The 18,406-nt window shown below is 36.7% G+C and overlaps 2 protein-coding genes across 5 annotated transcripts; one reads left to right on the top strand and one right to left on the bottom strand.

The window, feature by feature from the left end:
- Window positions 1–3,593: 3,593 nt before the first annotated feature.
- On the top strand, window positions 3,594–13,125 carry LOC114320835 (uncharacterized protein C12B10.15c). 4 transcript variants are annotated; one of them, XR_014339374.1, is made up of 5 exons: window positions 3,594–3,991; window positions 4,093–4,185; window positions 4,680–4,894; window positions 5,726–5,972; window positions 12,867–13,125. XR_014339374.1 is itself a non-coding variant. In XM_082886162.1 (4 exons), the coding sequence occupies exons 1-4, from the start codon at window positions 3,820–3,822 to the stop codon at window positions 5,783–5,785; spliced, it is 540 nt and encodes a 179-aa protein (XP_082742288.1). In that variant the 5' UTR covers window positions 3,594–3,819; the 3' UTR covers window positions 5,786–6,166. The 4 variants fall into 4 exon arrangements, 2 of the variants coding, with proteins under 2 accessions (XP_082742288.1, XP_082742289.1); XR_014339375.1 differs by having other exon boundaries at window positions 3,715–3,991; window positions 4,680–4,861; XM_082886162.1 differs by lacking the exon at window positions 12,867–13,125 and having other exon boundaries at window positions 5,726–6,166.
- Window positions 7,092–18,278, bottom strand: LOC114265887 (phosphatase IMPL1, chloroplastic). The gene is made up of 10 exons (XM_028206725.2): window positions 17,898–18,278; window positions 17,031–17,098; window positions 15,818–15,951; window positions 14,736–14,824; window positions 14,363–14,420; window positions 14,210–14,262; window positions 13,622–13,720; window positions 13,380–13,493; window positions 7,782–7,883; window positions 7,092–7,371 (listed from the first exon to the last, which is right to left on the bottom strand). The coding sequence occupies exons 1-10, from the start codon at window positions 18,219–18,221 to the stop codon at window positions 7,273–7,275; spliced, it is 1,140 nt and encodes a 379-aa protein (XP_028062526.2). The 5' UTR covers window positions 18,222–18,278; the 3' UTR covers window positions 7,092–7,272.
- Between the last annotated feature and the right edge of the window lie 128 nt (window positions 18,279–18,406).

Raw genomic sequence — 18,406 nt, 5'->3', positions numbered from 1 at the left:
ATGGAATGGCCAACTCCTCAAGTGCACCATCTTCCATTTCGGCACTATTGAATATAAAGTCTAATAACAATAAAAATAGCACAAAAATAACATCAACAATAAGATAAATTACCACAATCATGTTCAAAATCTGTAGATAGAAAAGATTGGTCCTTGGAAATCAAATAGAACAATAGACCAATAGTCTATTGTCAAAAAATGTTTTGTATTTAGTGAAAAGTCTCTCAAGATTTATTTATTTTTATATTTTTCTTATATTTTAAGAGTATTTGTTAGCAAAATTTTGAAATAATTATGACTATATATATTAAATGATGGAACTTGTCATAAAAACAACAAAGGAACATATGTGAGAACCAAAATGCAACATAACACAGCTAGGATTTCATCCACGAGAAATTGAGCACCTAAACACCTCACAATCTTCAGAGTTATCCAATTTAAAGATTGAAAAGAAAAAAAATAGAAAATTAAAAATGCTAGAGAAGAAAAATCACTTCTACCAAAGAGAGCATCATAGGTGCTCTGCCCAAGTCCACCCTCACTTCTACCATTGAGAAATATTTGAACACTAGTACTACTTGAAGATGAAAGAAAATAAGACTAGTATTGAGGATACCAAAAGTTTTTACTACTTGGGACAACAACATACACAAAATGTTCTTCCTAGGGGATTCTTTACTGTGTAATTGTAACACAATATGTATTATATTAATGTTTGGAATGGAATAAGAATGCAATTCATTTTTACCTAAGAGTCATATTCTCCAAATTAAACATGAATTTGATCCCCCACGCCTAGAGGAATGTGGAGTAAAAAAAGTTAATTGAGCTTACAATTTCTAGTCAAACCAAACACATTAATAGCAATTCACACTACAACTTCATTTCTAATAATAACAGAGCATCAATTTGAATTAAAAAAGATGATAAATTTTTTTAACTTACATTATGTGAAATCACCATATACAATAACAGATTCTTATACATATTAAATTGTGAAGTTAATTTAACAGAGCATCAATCCCTAATACCAAAACACAATAACACATTCCTACAATAACAGAGCATCAATTTGACACAAATCACCATATTCATACACATATAAGAATCCTATAATATTATATTAAAATCCCCAATCCAAAACACAATCTCTATTTGATATAAAAATAAATCACTATATATATACATAACAGTTTGTAATAAATACAAAATATATATATATATATATATTTTCAAACCTGAGTGAAGATTCTTACAAGACAAATAAGTAACCTCAATGACAATGGTGATGGTGGAGCTGTGGTACAACAATGGCGGAGGGTCGTCGAAGCAAACGGTGGAGGCACGGTAGAGGAACAACGGAGTAATGGTGGTGAGACGACAGACCCAAACCCTTCTCGCTCACAGACTCACGTTTTTGGCTTGAATCGTTGTTTTGTATTTTACTTATAACAGGTTGTAATTTTTTTTTTTTTTTATGTTGGAATAAAGATTGTAATAAATATAATATATGTTCAAAACATTCATGAGTTATTTAAGTAGCACAGTGGTTAAAGAACTTTTTGCTCCCCACTTTGCCTGGGTTCAAACCCTTTAAACAACCAAACCAAATTTTTTTTATATTTTTTATTTAATGATGAAACGACACCGTTTCAACTCACAGCAGTAACTGTTGTGAGTTACTCACAGCAATACCCCCGGATTCATTTGCAGTACATGTTAGGGTAAAAAATTAGGATCATCTTATGAGAAAGAGATTGGAGGTGGTGGTGGGATCATTGTAATGGTGGCAACAACGCTGAAATGTGAAGGGGGGGAAGGCCATGTTGGTGGTGGAAGGTGTTTTTTTTTCTTTTTTTGGCTGTGAGGCGGTGGGGATAACAGGTAGTTTGATAGTTGACGTCAGACTAAAAGATGATAGTTGACATCGAACTAAAAGAGTGAATAAAAGAGAGTTACATTGTGTGATTGTAAAGTGCATATAAAGAAACAAAGGCGATGATAAAGCAGAATATGAGACAATAATAGAGTGAAACGTCAATTCTGTGAGGGCATGTTTGTTTGGATGATTCATTAAGGGGATTGAATTGCTAGTGAGGTCACCTCACCTATGGCTTGTTTGGTAAGTCTTATACTCTACTGGACTATTAGTCCAATGGGATTGTCAATGATGTATGACAATGGGCTTAGTTTTTTTTCCTGTGAAAGCATGAGATTGGAAAAATAAGTGTATTTTTTTTTATACCCAAGTGCAGCCTTTTATTTGTAATTTTTTTTATATTTGTTTTAGAATTTTTTAATATCGAATTATATTTATTTTTATTTTATATAAAAATAATTTAACAATCCCGTCATTAAACATCTTTCCTACTATTATTAAAACAAACATATTTTTACTTAATCCCCTCACTAATAATTTCTATATTAATAATCTGTTCACAAACTATTTTTCTCACTAATAATCTCGTTCAATATAATCTGTCAACAAACATGGTCTCAAAAAGTACTTTCCGTTTCTATAATAATTGACAAGCTTGAGTTTCAGAATCCTTTTAATAGATAAAGCCATCATCACTTAGGCTTCGTTTGGGAAGTGGGTTGGCTTTTTAATTTTTTGATTTTTTTGCCTATTTTAGGTTGGGCTAAAAATCTTGATTTGGAAAGGACTTTTTGGCTTTTTAGCTTTTTTAATTTTTTTTGTGAGAGAAGAGTGTAATGATTATGGGTTGGATGTGATGTTTTGTTTGTTGTGACTAAAATAGCCTATTTTGTATTTTGTGGCTAAAATAGCCAAAAAAACCCATAAACCAACTTGCCAAACGGAGGCTAATTTTGTCATAACTTACAAAAAAATCTTTCCTACTATTATTAAAATAAACATAATTTTACTTAATCCCCTCACTAATAATTTCTATATTAATGATCTCGAAAAATGCTTGGGAGCACTAAATTAGTGCTCCCACTAATTAGGTGGCAGTGGGTCCCGCCATTAATGATGTGATATTTTGGTCTTGGAGTTGTATTTTTTTTTTTTTTTTTTTTTACTTTTTTAATGCATTAGTACTATTAGTGGTGATATTTTTAATGAAATGAATCATTATTGTAATAATCTCTTCACAAACCATTTTTCTCACTAATAATTTTTATATTAATAACCCCTTCACAAATCATTTTTTTCACTAATAACCTCGTTCAATATAATCTGTCAATAAACCTAGTCTCAAAAGGTACTTTCCCTTTTCCTAATAATTGGCAAGCTTGAGTTTCAAAATCCTTTTAATAGATAAAGCCATCATCACTACTAATTCCGTCATAACTTAAAAAAAAAAAAAAAATTGTCCAAATCACTATTCCTCGGTTGATATCCACTTTCTTTTTCCGCATATCAATATTTAATCATGTATCTTAAAACATACATTAATAAAACTCATTAAAAAGTACATTATTTAAATTCATGAAATTAAAATTTTAAAATTTAAGGATCGTTTGAAATAACTTAAATAAGTATATTTTTTATTTTTTTATAAAAAAATATGTAAAAAATAGAGAAATAATATAATAAAAAAAAATAAAAAATAAAAAGATAAATTATATTAGAATTGCCAAACTTGAACTTAGATGGAGTTAAACCATAGCTTATTATTATTATTTTTTGGTGGTAATTTTATGAAAAGAAATTTGAGATTGGCGGGCTTTGTTGGTCTGTGATTCAAAAACCAGGGTAGGAAATGTATATGAGGCTGTTGGACTTGTGTGCCCAAAAATTAGGGCTTTTTTTGTGCAGTGAAAGGAGTTTTGTTAAGTGCGAATAGATACATGGATGGAGATGGAGGTTCGGCGATCGCCACCGTCGGAAGCATCGACCTCAGCCGTGGAGGGAATCCGACGGCGGCAGTGGATCTGACGGGTCAGGTCCATCAGCTCCCCTGCTGTGTCAAGTACGATGGACCTTGCTCTGTTTCTCACTACTTCAAACCCAAGCCCACTGGTACCTCTCTCTGTCTCTCTCTCTGTATATATATATATATATATATATACATGTGTGTGTGTGTGTGTATTCATGTTTATATATGGATTGTATTGTTGTAGGTATGGAGGTGGAGGGACTGAAAATGGAGGAAGCTTACTTCAGGGGAAGGAAGTTGCAAGGCACCACTCTTCCTCTTCCCCAAGGCTATTCTGGTGAGTCATTGTTCCTTGTCTTTGTTTTCCTTTCATTGTCAAAAAACTCAGTTGTGTTCTACATTTGATCAGAATGTTTATTCTCGCATTTAATTCAATGAAAAATACATTGCAAATAGAATCATAATTCAGTGAGTAGTGGTCATTCTGTAGGTTACAAGTTTCTGTGCAGTGTTTGAAGAATAAGTTTTTGTTGGTTTTATTGAGTTGGGTGTCGGGGAGAGTGGAGCCGAATTTATTTTCTTTTCTACATTTTGTTGATTCTTTATTTGTCTAGATGAAGTTCTAGATTTTCTAAATTTTTGTGCCGGATTTATCATCTTGATGCTCTTTTTTTAATGAAGTTACCTCATATTTATCATCAACACCCCCCCCCCCCCCCCCCCCCCCCCAGGGTTGTGCCTCAAATATGACCTAGAAAGCCCTTAATATCTTAATTTTTGGGTTTATCTTTAACTTTCCCTTTCTTTTTACTAATAATCATTGCTATGCAGGCTCTGTGTTAGGAAAGAAGAGTGCTGACAAAAGAAAGAGATCTGACAAGTGTGAAGAAAACTCAAATTGTTGGGAGATGAATGCAAAGTTTCAAAGCATGACATTTTGGAATCACGACAATCTTCCCTCACGAGATGATGCTTTCTTGCGATCCTTACATTGGTTGACTGTCGCAAATGCTGTAAGTCTTTGCTTGATGTTGATGCTCAAAAAGGTAAAGAATAGAACTTATGCATTCTTAGATGACGATGTCTTGATATACTTCTTGTTCAAGGATGTATGAAGTAAAATATTTGTTTGGGAGAGAAGGGGGGGGGGGGGTTATTGTTATTGCCACAATTATTGCTATCCAGAGAGCCTTGGATGCAAATATCCAATTTGCTGCTTCAAATTACACTGGAAACAACTATAACGGCATGCAATAATATGTATTAATCTAAATAATAATTTTCTGCCGAGCCTAAAATACTAGTGGTTTTCAAAAAAAGTGAAGGTTTATATGCAAGGTCAATATTAGTTCTTTTCTGGGTGTTAATTAAGCTTTTCTAATCACTTGTGGAGGTTTGCTTGTGAAGATTGCCTACCAGGTCACATGTATCATATCTTGGTAATTTGTCCAGGCTGGAACCAAAACAAAGTTGTTTCAGTTACTTTTTGCAAATGCTTATGTTTTGGCAGATTTAAGTTGATCTTCTCAAATGTCTTCTTAAAATGCATTTTTTCTTTGTTCCTTTTTCTGTATCTGTTTACCAAACATGATTTTGGAATTTGGATTAAATTTGTGTTGGCAATTTCTGGGTTGCCCAACAAACCCATCCACAAACCCATCCGACATATATATGGGCATGTATAAAGTTGATTGTGGGTACAAAGGATGGACCTATGAAAAACCCTACTTCATATCCCTATGAGATAATGCCTTGTTTCTTTGGTGATGATTAATTTGTGGATCATATCAAGAGATATCACCTAACATCTATGCCATTCAAGGCATTCTTAGGTTCTTATCTGCTGCTTACTTTGACTACTTTTTTTATGAATGCAGCTGCATCAGCCAGTGACAGCTGAAGATTTAGAATCTGCTTCTACTACACAAGAAAATTAATAGACTGACTTGAAATTGAGGGGAGCTTCTTGTTATGTCTGCCAGAATTGCAATTCGTCTCTTACTTTGGCACATAATAAATTGAAGTCCAGAAAATCTGTCTGTGTCCGTCTGCGTGCGCCGACACAACCACATGCATTGAGAAGACATTTGCTGATGTTTTTGAACTCCATGCACTGGCTGTGAGGTTAGATGGTCCAAACTCTGCATCATATTTTCCAGTGTCTCAATCTGTCAGGCGAGACCCATTCTTGCTGGTTTTTTTTTTTTTTTCCTCTTAAAACCCTGATTATGAACTCCTAACAAAGATTTTGTGGGTACCTTTGTTAAATGTAAGCTTGTATTAAGATTTTATTTGGAAATGTAACCATCCTTGCCTCATTTTTGTCATCCACTAAAAACCCATATTTTTCGTTGTGTTGATATGTGAGGCATGACCACTCTTGCTTTTATTTATTTATTTTTAATTGTTAACAAAGATTTATTACTGTAGTACCTTTGCTAAATGTAGGCCTGTACTAAGATCTTATTTAGAAATGTAGCCAGCCCTGCCTCATTTTTGTCAACCACTAGAAACCCACATTAATAATGGGAAGCAAGTAAATCATTCTTCTATTAATATCTGAAAGCACAACTTTGAGTGGGAGAAAGTTGTGGCTGAAATCACTCTAGATAAACAATTGAAAAGGGAAACTCTATTCATGCAACAAAATTATACAAAAATAAAAGATAAAAAATCACAAGAATGATGTATTAATGTCAGCTTTGTAAATAAAAAGTCTCTTAATGGATATATTTTGTTTTTGAGGAAAAAATCTACAATGAATCACATAATTATATAGAAAAATTGCTTTATGAATTTTTGTTTGTATATTATTATTCAATTGAAAATCCTCAAATCATGGTATTGTATTTCATCCATAACGCAAGACAGAGAGTGAACACTTCGTTGCCCATGTGTCCCTTTACCATTTGAGAAACATGCCTTGCTTATTATGAGAGCAGCATATTTAGACAAAAAATTAGCAAAAAGTAATATATTTTAAAAAAGAAAAACAATTTTTTTTGCAAAATTTTTGCTAAAGATTTAGCTAGTTTGATGGGGATCCTCTCATAAAATCAAAATCATCCAAATTTGTGTAGAAGACTTGAATCACAAATAGAGAGAAAACCAATACAAGGACAAATAAACATTTGCAACAGTAACCAACTACCATAATGTGGTCCTAAAGAAACCACATTGAGTCCTAACTCAAATTTTGACATGGAAAAACAACAGTCACATGTTTGGTTGCACATCATAGAATTTGTCCACAAAATAATACCTGGCTATATGTAATGGATAGCTTGACAAAATAATGATCGTTTATCAACACAAGAAATCAAAGAAGCCACATTTTCCTCAGTTTTTTCTTCTTTTGCTCAAAAAACAAACGAAAGGGTGGGGTACAACAAAATAAATGCAGAGATATAAAAAGACGGCACTGTCAACAATCTGTGTGATAGTTTTCTGGCTTAAACCACAATGAAAAATCAATGCCTTTGTTCTTCAGTTTATCCGTTGGAGGGCCAATTCTCTCCAGAAGCTGCAAAAGACACAAACAATACAAAGTGGTTTGGAGAGAGGATGATAGGAAAGTAGTATATTCTCATACTCTATTTTCTTAGCTTTCTAACTGCATTCAGGTAACACATTCAATCCAATCAAATATGTTCAAATCCTCGCAGACTAATATAAGCGTTTGACAATTTATAAGTAGTCAAGTGGTTAAGGAGTTACAATCATCCATTAGACATGGCCTACTGGACAGGATCGCTGGTCCTACGATCTCTCAAATATAGATTTCAAGAGCAGTTATCATCAAATACACATAAGGCTCCAAAATGAGTGGATACTAGGATGTGTAATAATGTACAGCTCCCAATATTACAAGCCTTGGACCTAACCTTGTCATGGAACATCAAGTTCTCTAAGAAATAAAGGGAAAAGACTAACCTTGTCATGCAGCACACCATTGGATACCAAGACTGATCTATCAAATACACTATATTTTCCACCATCCATGCAAGAAACTACCCCACCAGCTTCTTCAACTATCTGCTTGAAATGTAAATAAAATAGATGCAATAAATGGTTGGAAGTAAAAAACTTGAATTCTCGTTTGGTAACACTTACGTTTTCTGTTTTCTGTTTATATTTACAAAAATTTTAAAAACTCAAATAAAAACTTGTTTGGTAAAATTTTTGATTTATAAATCAGTAATCTTAGTTTATAAATTTGGCCAAAAAATGAAAACAGGAAAAATGTGTTTCCATTTTGAGTTTTCAGTTTTTTTTTTTTTTACCACCCAACACTAGCCACCACCCGCCACAATTTTCCACTATCGTCTTCCGCCACCACCATCCACCACCCACTCCCCACCACCACCTGCCACCACCACTCACTACCCACCTGCCACCACCACCAGCCACCAGCCACCTACCACCACCCACCACCCACCTGTTACCCACTCGCCACCACCATCCACCCATCGCCGCCGCCACCACCACTACCACCCACCCACCACCCACCACCCACCTGTCATCCACCCGCCACCCGCCACTACCATCCACTGCCCGCCACCACCACCCGCCACCTACTTGCTGCCACCTACTTGCCACCACCACTCACCACCCACCTACCGCCACCAGCCACCTGCCACCCGCCACCCGTCACCCACCACCCACTACTACTACCACTACCACCCACTTGTTACCACCTACCACCCACCACCGTCACCCACCCACCCACCACCACCACCCCCACCCGCCACCACCCACCACCACCGCCACCACCACCACCCGCCACCACCCACCTGCCACCACCACCCACTTGCTACCACCCATCACTCGCCACCGTCACCCACCCACCCACCCACCACCCATCCGCCACCACCCACCACCATCCACCACCCGCCACCCGCCACCACCACTCACTCACTACCACCCACCACCCGCCACCGTCACTCACCCACCCACTACCACCACCCGCTACCTACTCGCCATCTGCCACCCACCTGCCACCACCACCCACCACCCGCCACCACCACCCGCCATCGTCACCCACCCACCCACGCACCACCACCACCACCACCACCACCAACTACCCACCACCCACCGTCATCACTTTCCACCACCGTCTTCTGCCGCCACTTGCCACCACTTGCTATTTCTCACTCCTTTTTATATTTTTAAATTTTTTAAAACATTTTGTCAATTACCAAACGCTTTTGTAGTTTATGTTTTCCTAAAAATAAACAAAAACCAGTTTATAAAATTTTTGTAAATATAAACTGAAAACGTAAACGTTACCAAACACACCACGTTTTCAGTTTTCTGTTTATATTTACAAAAATTTTAAAAACTCAAATAAAAACTTGTTTGGTAAAATTTTTGATTTATAAATCAATGGTCTCAGTTTATAAATTTGGCCAAAAAATGAAAACACAAAAAATGTGTTTCCGTTTTAAGTTTTAAGTTTTTTTTTTTTTTTACCACCCAGCACTAGTCACCACCCGTCACCATTTTTCACCACTGTCTTTCGCCACCGCCACCACCACCCACCATCCATCCCCAACCACCACCAGCCCACCACCCACCTGCCACCCACCCGTCACCACCACCCACCCATCGCCGCCGCCACCACCTACTACCCACCACCACCACCACCCGCCATCCGCCACCACCACCACCACCTACTCACTACCACCCACCACCCGCCATCGTCACCCACCGTCACCCACCACCACCACTGCTACCTACCCGTCACTGCCACCCACTCAATCACCCACCACCATCCGCCATCCGTCATCCGCCACCGGCCACCATCCGTCACCACTCACTCGCTACCACCTACTACCGTCACCCACCCACCCACCACGACCACCTGCCACCTACCCGCCACCACCACTGTCACCCACCCACCCACCACCACCACCCGCCACCTACCCGTCACCACCACCTGCCATCCGCCACCCATCTGCCACCACCACCCACCACCCGCCACCACCACCACTGCCACCACCACCACCACCCACTCACTACCACCCACCATCGCCACCGTTACCCACCTACCCACCACCCACCGTCATCAATTTCCACCACCGTCTTCCGTCGCCACTTGCCATTTCTCACTCTTTTTTATATTTTTAAATTTTTTTAAATATTTTGTCAATTACCAAACGTGTTTGTAATTTATGTTTTTTTAAAAATAAACAAAAATCAATTTATAAATTTTTTATAAATATAAACTGAAAACGTAAACGTTACCAAACACGCCCAATCATTTTCATGAGAGCCAAGTGCCAAAACACACACCAATTCTTTGAAATGTAAGGTTTCTTAAGCACTTGCTTCATCCGGATACAGGTTTTAAGAAAATACAAATGGCAATTGGTCAACCAACTTAGGTTAGTAGATTTTCAATCTATTCTTGAAAAACATTGTCATCTAAAACAGTTACCATAGTATTCCTAATTCAAGTGTAAAAATTGCGACTCAGTGCACCCATAAGGAATCCGAGTAAAATTAGAAACGTAGTAAAACATAGAAAATGAAAAATGGTACGGGCGAATTTGAAGTGTGATGACCAGTGTGTATTTGGCTTTGCTCTTTTGAGGTCATGTTGGAATTCTCGTTGTTAAATGTCGGGTTTTAAAAGCGTGTTTCTGTCAACAGTTGGATTCGTTACTTCTGAGGACTTCTCCTCAAAATTTTCGCTCTTGTTTGTTTCAATTATGAGTTTTTATTCGTTGCGGAGGGTGTGGGGTTGGTTTCGGAGTGTTGGGGGAGAAGTCGGGGATTTTTTCCGGGCTGGGGGCCAGGGCCGCACATGCGGGAAGCTGGGGGCTTGTGCTGTGAACACACTGCTAAAAAGGCAGGTGCGTGAGTTGAGGTGCGAGGCAAGCCGCACGTGCGGGGGTGGGAGTCGCACGTACAGGAGTGGGCGCAGCACGTGCGGCCAGGCGCGTTTTCTGCTCCGTTTTTCGTGCTTTTCAGCTATATTTTGCACTTTTTGGCCCTTTTTCCTCCATATCTGATTGTATCACTGTCCCTTTTCATTATTTCTCTCTTTTTCTCTCATCTCTCTCTACCCAAATCCACAAAACATTTCATCTTCTTTGATCTCAAGAAATCCATTGGGTTTTTGATGCTAATCCCTTATACCAAAATGATGAGCGTGTCGAGGGTTTCGTCTTGACCGATAGAGATCGTATTTCGGTGAGGTCGATTTTTGGGCTCTTTCTCCTCTTCCCTCTTGAGGTAGAGATTTCTTTGATTTTCTTCAATGCTTCACCTATAGATAGACATGTGGTATGTTCATATTGCATAAAAACTTTGTTGTTTTGGATTTCTTTTGAAAATCATGAATGGGGGTTCAAGACGGGTTGGGTGAGGTTGTAAATTGGGAGTTTATTGTTGTTGGTTAAATTTTGAGTAGTAGTTTAGCTTGTTTATGTAAAGAGGGAAGTGAAGCCTTAATTTTTAATTAACTTGCACATTTGTCAAAAAGGGTTTTTATTGTGGGTTAAGCATGTTATGAAATTAGAAATTTAAGTAATGAAATTATCATGTTATGAATTAAGGATTTGATTATTGACTTGGCAATAACTTGTGATTAAACCGGGTTCTCATAAATTTTAGTATTTAACTTGTGTTGAGTTGATTTTAGTTAAATCTAACAAAGTGACAAGTTGTTAATTGTTAAAAAGGAATTTAATCATGAGATTTGAAGGTTGTGGTGTTAAATTACCGTTATATAGAAATTGAGTAAATATTAACCTTGTTAGTTAGGATTGAAATCATTTATCTAAAATGAAAGAATGTGAGTTGGTCATACTCCCTTGTGAAAAGAAACTAAATGAATTGAGGCAAAGGGTGGAGAAGATTAATGTAGAAGGAAGAGACAATAGATTTTGCAAATGGAAGGATGAAATGCTAACATTGTGGGAGTTTCGGAAATTGACTTGGGGTTGAATCACGAATATTTAAATTCAACATTGTTATAATTGGATCTAAAGTCCCATGTGAATTATTGTTGTTAATGTGTAAGTTGAGTACATGTTGCTTAGAGGTTTTGTCCTTGGTCATCGGTGGAGGATGACATTATTGTGTTGATTACTTGTGTGTATGTGTTACACTTGTTGGATGTACTTTATCATGTTGTGATGGTTAATATGTGTGTGTGTGCTGCGCTGATAATGAAAGATACCATTCCCTTCCAGCTAGCACCTGATAAATTGGTTGCGAATCAGAGGTACTATTCCCTTCCAGCTAGCGCCTGGTAAATTAGCTGTGCGTGTTGCGCTGATAATCAGAGGTACCACTCCCTTCCAGTTAGCGCCTGGTAAATTGGCAGAGGAACCATTCTCTTCCAGCTTGTGTCTGGTAAATTGGCAGTGCATTTGTGGAAAGATGTGTCATTGGCTTATCATGTTTCGGGCATGTAGAGCAGGGATTATTTATCATTGTTGTCTCAATTGACTATGTGTCATGTGTTATGGTAATTATGAATTAGTAAGATTGAATTGTCTCATGTGTTGAGTAGATGTTTTTATGTATGTTTGGACGTGTTGAGAGTGATTGAGGGAATTGCCTACCAATAATGAGTTATTGATAATATCTCTTTAACTTGAACTTAAGATTGAAAATGTGATGAACATGTGGAGTCAGACTTGGGTTATACAATGGGTTATAAATGATGAGAGGGAAATCGGAATTGGTAATCGTGCTTTCAAGAAAAAGTAATAAACGGATATTATGCGTTATTTTGTCACAAATGGCAAAAAAAATCAAGTAATGTGTAAGAATTGTTCATATGGGAAATGGGTAGTAAAAGTGGAACTTGGTGTTGTTAAATAACTGAATGATTTTGAAAAAAGTACGTATGTATGTGTACTTTGGTTATAAAATGTCACATTATTTATATGGTATGAGATTAGCATTCATGATCATAGCTATTTGTAAGTCGTTATTGTTGAGGATCATGTTGAGATTCTTACTAGACTTTATGTTCATCCCACGTTGTTGAATCTTTTTCAGGTGATTATTAGGATGTGCTATAAGATTTCGGATCTTCCTTATTTGTTGGCCACGGGGCCTCCTTATGTGTAGGCGGAATGCCATTGATGTAAAGGGTTAAACCCTTACTCTTGAGTTAAATGATGTAAGCCCACGGACAATTTATTTAATAGTGCCTACATGTTGCATTCATTTTTATTCGAATGAGAGAATTATTACTGATGTATCCCTTGAAAATATCATGAGCTTTTGTATGCTATCTCTGAAATCGAATCTTTAATAATGGTCTTGGTAATGGAATTCGAGTAATAAAAAGTGGGGTGTGACATGAAGTCTTGGGGTAATAACCTTAAGGTTATGGATTCAAGTCTTGGCCCGTCACTTTGTGCATTTTGCCAAAGGTTAGGTGTGCTCACACTTTCCCCTCCCAAACACACATTAATGTGTATTAATTGGGCATTGTTTTATATATAGTTCTTTCATTGATATCTAGAAGATAAAATAAGAAATATTTCTTAAAATGATTGATGTTACCAAAACACCAGCAGCCATATCCCATGGTTTTAGACGATATTCCCAATATGCTTCTACAATTCCCAAAGCTACATGGCACATATCCACTGCAGCAGCACCAAGCCTTCTCACGCCCTACACATAAATGTCAAAATGGAGAGAGAGATTACAAAATCTTAAAACACAAAATCTTCCACCCCTATCTATGATGTAAGAAGTAAAGCAAGTTATCAGTAAAGCAAGTGAAAGAAAATGGTTATTACCCGGCTGACATCAGTAAATTCTTTGAATAACTCTATGTTGGTACTCCATGCATCGTCATGTTCATACCCAAATCCAGTAACTAGAAGTGACTGCTCCACCTAAGAAAACAAGTGAAAAAAGGTGAGCTGAATTTTTTTTTTTCCAGCTTTCAGCTCTAAACCACCACACTTCTACACAATTTTTTTCAATGTGATCCGTTTCCAGAAGTAGAACAAACGTGATTAATTTTATAGATAGATAAGAAGTGAAATATACACAAGCATTTGAACTGTCCTGTAATAAAATCTGTTGTCAATACCTTCTTCTCAGTTCCTTTTCCTTGCATAAACTGAGCCTGGGAAAGGAACTGATAAGAGGGACTTACGAAGAATGTGCTCAGAAATCCATAATGGAGTCTGATCACAAGGTCTGAAAGTATGTAAAGTTCACGGAAAAATTCCTTGAGTCTAGACGCCATAAAACAGAGAGTGTTGTTGGGCACATCCTCAACCAGTCTCTCTTCCACATCCACCACCAACAAAAAAAGTCTTACTGAAGGTCACCAATTGAATAAAACATTATAGTCTAGATATAACATGATCACTCACCTTATCGGTATGACTCACTTGAATCTTTTGCCCATTACAAAAAGCACCGCCACCTAGAATAAAGAGTAACAAGTATTAAGTCAGAACTTTATATTTCAATTTTGGTATGTAAAATAGCTTGTTATATAATTGCTTAAGATAAATCCTTCTTACCAGCAGCTGCAGAAAATGTGCGTGTATTCCAACACATGGGGCCTCCAACAAATTCTACCTTCAACACAAACCAATTGTCATCCCTTCAAGTCAGAAACAGAGAAACTCATTCACTCTTGATCTTTGAAGAAATAATTGGACAAGAACTACTCCAAATATTAGTTGAGTTGAGTTCAATACCAAAAAAATAGAAAATGAAAAGGTTTATGCAACTATGTTTTATATTCTGATTAACACATCAACCAGGGAAACCATCATTTAGTATAACAATTTCAATGACCATATTAATTTACATATCAAATTTCAATCCAATGGACCGTTACAGAATTATGCAAATTCTTTTTGGAGACGATAAAGGTAAGTGATTATATACCACAGCACCAGCAGCCGGCTTTCCTTTATACAGAACTCCCACAGAGACTGCAAAGCTAGGGTAGCAATGTGCAAAATTTGTTGTCCCATCTATATATATATCAAAGGCAAATGGCTTTACGTCAGAAAACTAGCTGCAAATATAAGAAGTAAATGCAGGCAGAAGATAACATGTTTCAATATGAAGGAATTATCAACAATCATAATGAGGTAACAGTGAAGTGTCACACTTTGAATTGAGAAAAGTTGTCATTATCAAAAAAGAAATGGGAAATAGAAACTAGAAATGTCGTTCATAATGTCATAGGAAATTAGAAATGCTAGGTGATAGATATAAGATCGAACAGAATATGCAAAAGACAAATTATTAGGAACTTTTAAAATTAGGGTGTGGAAGAAATGATTGGATTGGGATTGGGAGGAGGAAAGGGTGTGGAAGAAGAAAAAAAAGATTTTCTTACCTATAAATCAATCAGAAACCTTATATATTGCTCTTCAGAAGCAGCTCATTTCCCATTTTTTTGTCATTAAAATTTCCTCTCCAGAATTTTTATTCATATACAAAGATTACAGTCTTGGGCCACCACTTTACGCTTTATGCCAAAGGTTAGGTGTGTACTGAATCTTTCCCCTCCCAAACACACATTAATGTGTACTTCTTGGGCGTTGTTTTTTTTTTTTTACAAAGATTACAGAATTCAATCTAAAAACTGCAACTGAAGTGCATTCCTACACTCCAAAAAGGAGAACAAGAAACAAAAAGTTACTGCCAATAAGTTAGTCTAGTGGCTTAGAATTTTGAGAAGCCTAGTAAGTTTCAAAAGGAACAGAAAAATAGGTTATGCAAGTCATCTAATTTGGCCACACAAATTCTGATATATAATTGAAAATGAATCAATAAGTTCTAGCAAACAATATTAAAATCATGTCAAGTTGTAAAAGTTTTACGATAGTAACATTGCTAAACAAATCACAACTAGTTTAGACAAGTATAAGTCCAGAATCAAGAGTTGAGTTCCATCCGAGGAACTTGGTGAATATGTACACATAATCTTAATTACCAAAGGGTTAAGAGAGTCTAACCTAAGGGATCTATGCACCAAAGATAATCAGAAGATGAATTGCCAATAAGCCCTCCCTCTTCCCCAAGAATAAGGTGATCTTTGAAGTTCTTCGTTACAACTTCTAGAATAGCAACCTCACTCATTTTATCTGTGCTGCAAGTAAATCCAAGTTAATAGCATCAAAGAAGATGAAAACACATAAGAAAACCAAAAAAATAATGGGAGCAAGAAATAAACGAATGAAAAAAAAAATGATAGATGATTTAAAAATTAATGCCAATCCTAAAAATAAATTTTCTTGTGTATGCTATAAAATCTTCAAGATCAAAAGAGGATTCACAAAAATTGCCTTTGCACCAAAAAATGAAAAGTATACAATAGACATTTTCAATTTGTGCACCACCATCTTTATCTGTAGACAAATGCACCAAAAGAAAAGGAATCAATTAATTATTTGTCAAAGCTTCATTTATTCAACGACCAGTTTCCTTTGCCTCTAGAAATCCCATATCAAACACAAAGGTACCACCACCCATAATTTTTCTTCCTTTTTGATCAACATCCACCCTCGCAATGCCCATACAACTAAAAAGCCAACATAACTCAAATACCTCATGAACTCCAAAAATGGTCAAAATCAAATACCTTAATTCCAGCTACCTCACAATGTAGTAACAAATAATTTACTTCTCTGCCTTTTAGCACGTGCAACACCAGTTAGGAAACCCAAAACCTCTTTTAACCAGATTTTCGATGGTAAGAATAGAATTTAAAGCAGCTGTCCAGATTAATAAAATAAAAAAATAAAAAAAGCCACCTTAGTTGGCCTCCCTGCCTTCCATACACTTCCAAGGAAAGGAATTCCCTTCCTTTTTTCGATTGCAAAAAGTGATTCCCTTCCTCACCATAGAGAAGGGAATCACAAGACTGCAGTCTGGTCATCTAGTGGACCAAACTACCTAGGATTGTTGACCAAGCTAAAAAATCCTTTTTCCAGTCTTCTTGGTCCCCGCCTTGTCAAAAGTCATCTCATGCTGGTGAAACTTCTCCTTGTACTTCTCCCATAAATCTTCAACCTCTACAAAGCTTCTAGAGTTGCCAATGTGTTTCCTCTTGGCAGTGGCTTAGGTTCCTACCTAAGGAGGTTATACATACAAGTCATGAAATAGTCAACCTATGCTATCCCTAGCATTTACACCATGAACATGAAAACTTAGAAAAACAGGTCTTACTCTGTCACCAAATCAGTGAGTCCTTTATAGACAATATTTTGAGGCTTCTTCACAGCGTCCATCACAACCTGAAAAGAAAAGCAGTAAATGCAAAGAAATCAAAGAAATACAACTCAAAATTGAAAGAATAAAGGTCACTTTGATGGGAAATGGGAGATTAAAAACACATTTATATGTTTCCTTTTCATATTTCCCGTGTACTCAAGCTCACTGTAATGATTTAAACTAGCTACTGCTTATATTCAGTAATTTTAATCTTAAAGTATCTCTTTGTAAATCTAACCCAATATTCACCCCAATTCTGCCTTCTTGACTCACAAATCACAATGCCAATTCTTGGTGTGAGATTATTTCCTCCCTTTCAAAGTTTGTTTCCCCATCCGGGCAAAACAGTATGCCAGAATCAATAGTTAAGTTCAATAAATGCAAGTTAAAAAATACGTAATAAACACAGAGAGTGTGTTAATCTGCACGTTGGAGGTAGTTATGAATAGATACAAAAATTAGGTTCTTCTGATTAGATATGAACACAAAACAAAAATGGGTTCTTCCTATTTGAACACAGGAATACAAGCATATAGTAGGTAACACACACAAACACATTGACCATACATAGAACTAAGCAAAACAAACTAAGCTACTTGAGCTCATTTGAAATCAGCTCCTTTTATAAACAAGTTTAATACTTAAATTTAATTTTCAAGCTAAACTTCAATAAATTACTACTCATCTCCTAAGCATTTAAGCACTGTCATAAACCCCCCCCCCCCCCCCCCCCCCCCCCCCCCAAAAAAAAAAAAAAAAAAAAAGCCATTCAACCAAACACAAAACACAACATAAAATGTAAACAAAGTAAGTTGGGCATACCTCAGCACCAGTTTTAGCAGCAGTTTCAACCACACCGAGGAGCTGATTGGATGATATGGGGCCAGTTGATTCAGAAGCAACTTTTGAGTACTTTTTCTGATTGGGAATTTCAGATAACACAGCTTTGGTGCACAATGTTCTTGTGGGCATAGAATTGAACGACAGAGTCTTGCAAAACCCATCTCGGAAACCTCTTCGCAGATGAGGAATTGCAAAAGAACTCGATGGGAGGGTGAGTTTTGGGCGATTAAATAGTGAAATTGATCTGGATATTTGAGAAAATCGCAGGGGAGTGGGTGTGGACGAGACTAAACACCTTCCCATTTCGATTGTAGAGAGAGATTATTGATCAATCTATGGGGTCTGTTTGTTTGGGAGTTTTTTTTTTTTTCAACAATGATAGAGACCACTAATTTTGGAGTTCTAAAAAGACCACTAATGACATGACATTCAATACGAAAAGAAAAAAAATACAATACTAAGGTCAAAATATCAAATCATTCCTGATG

The sequence above is a fragment of the Camellia sinensis genome, chromosome 9 (genome assembly GCF_055761805.1).
Source record: "Camellia sinensis isolate YWXY chromosome 9, ASM5576180v1, whole genome shotgun sequence".
Lineage (NCBI taxonomy): Eukaryota > Viridiplantae > Streptophyta > Magnoliopsida > Ericales > Theaceae > Camellia > Camellia sinensis.
This window is presented reverse-complemented; position numbering and strand designations above follow the sequence as displayed.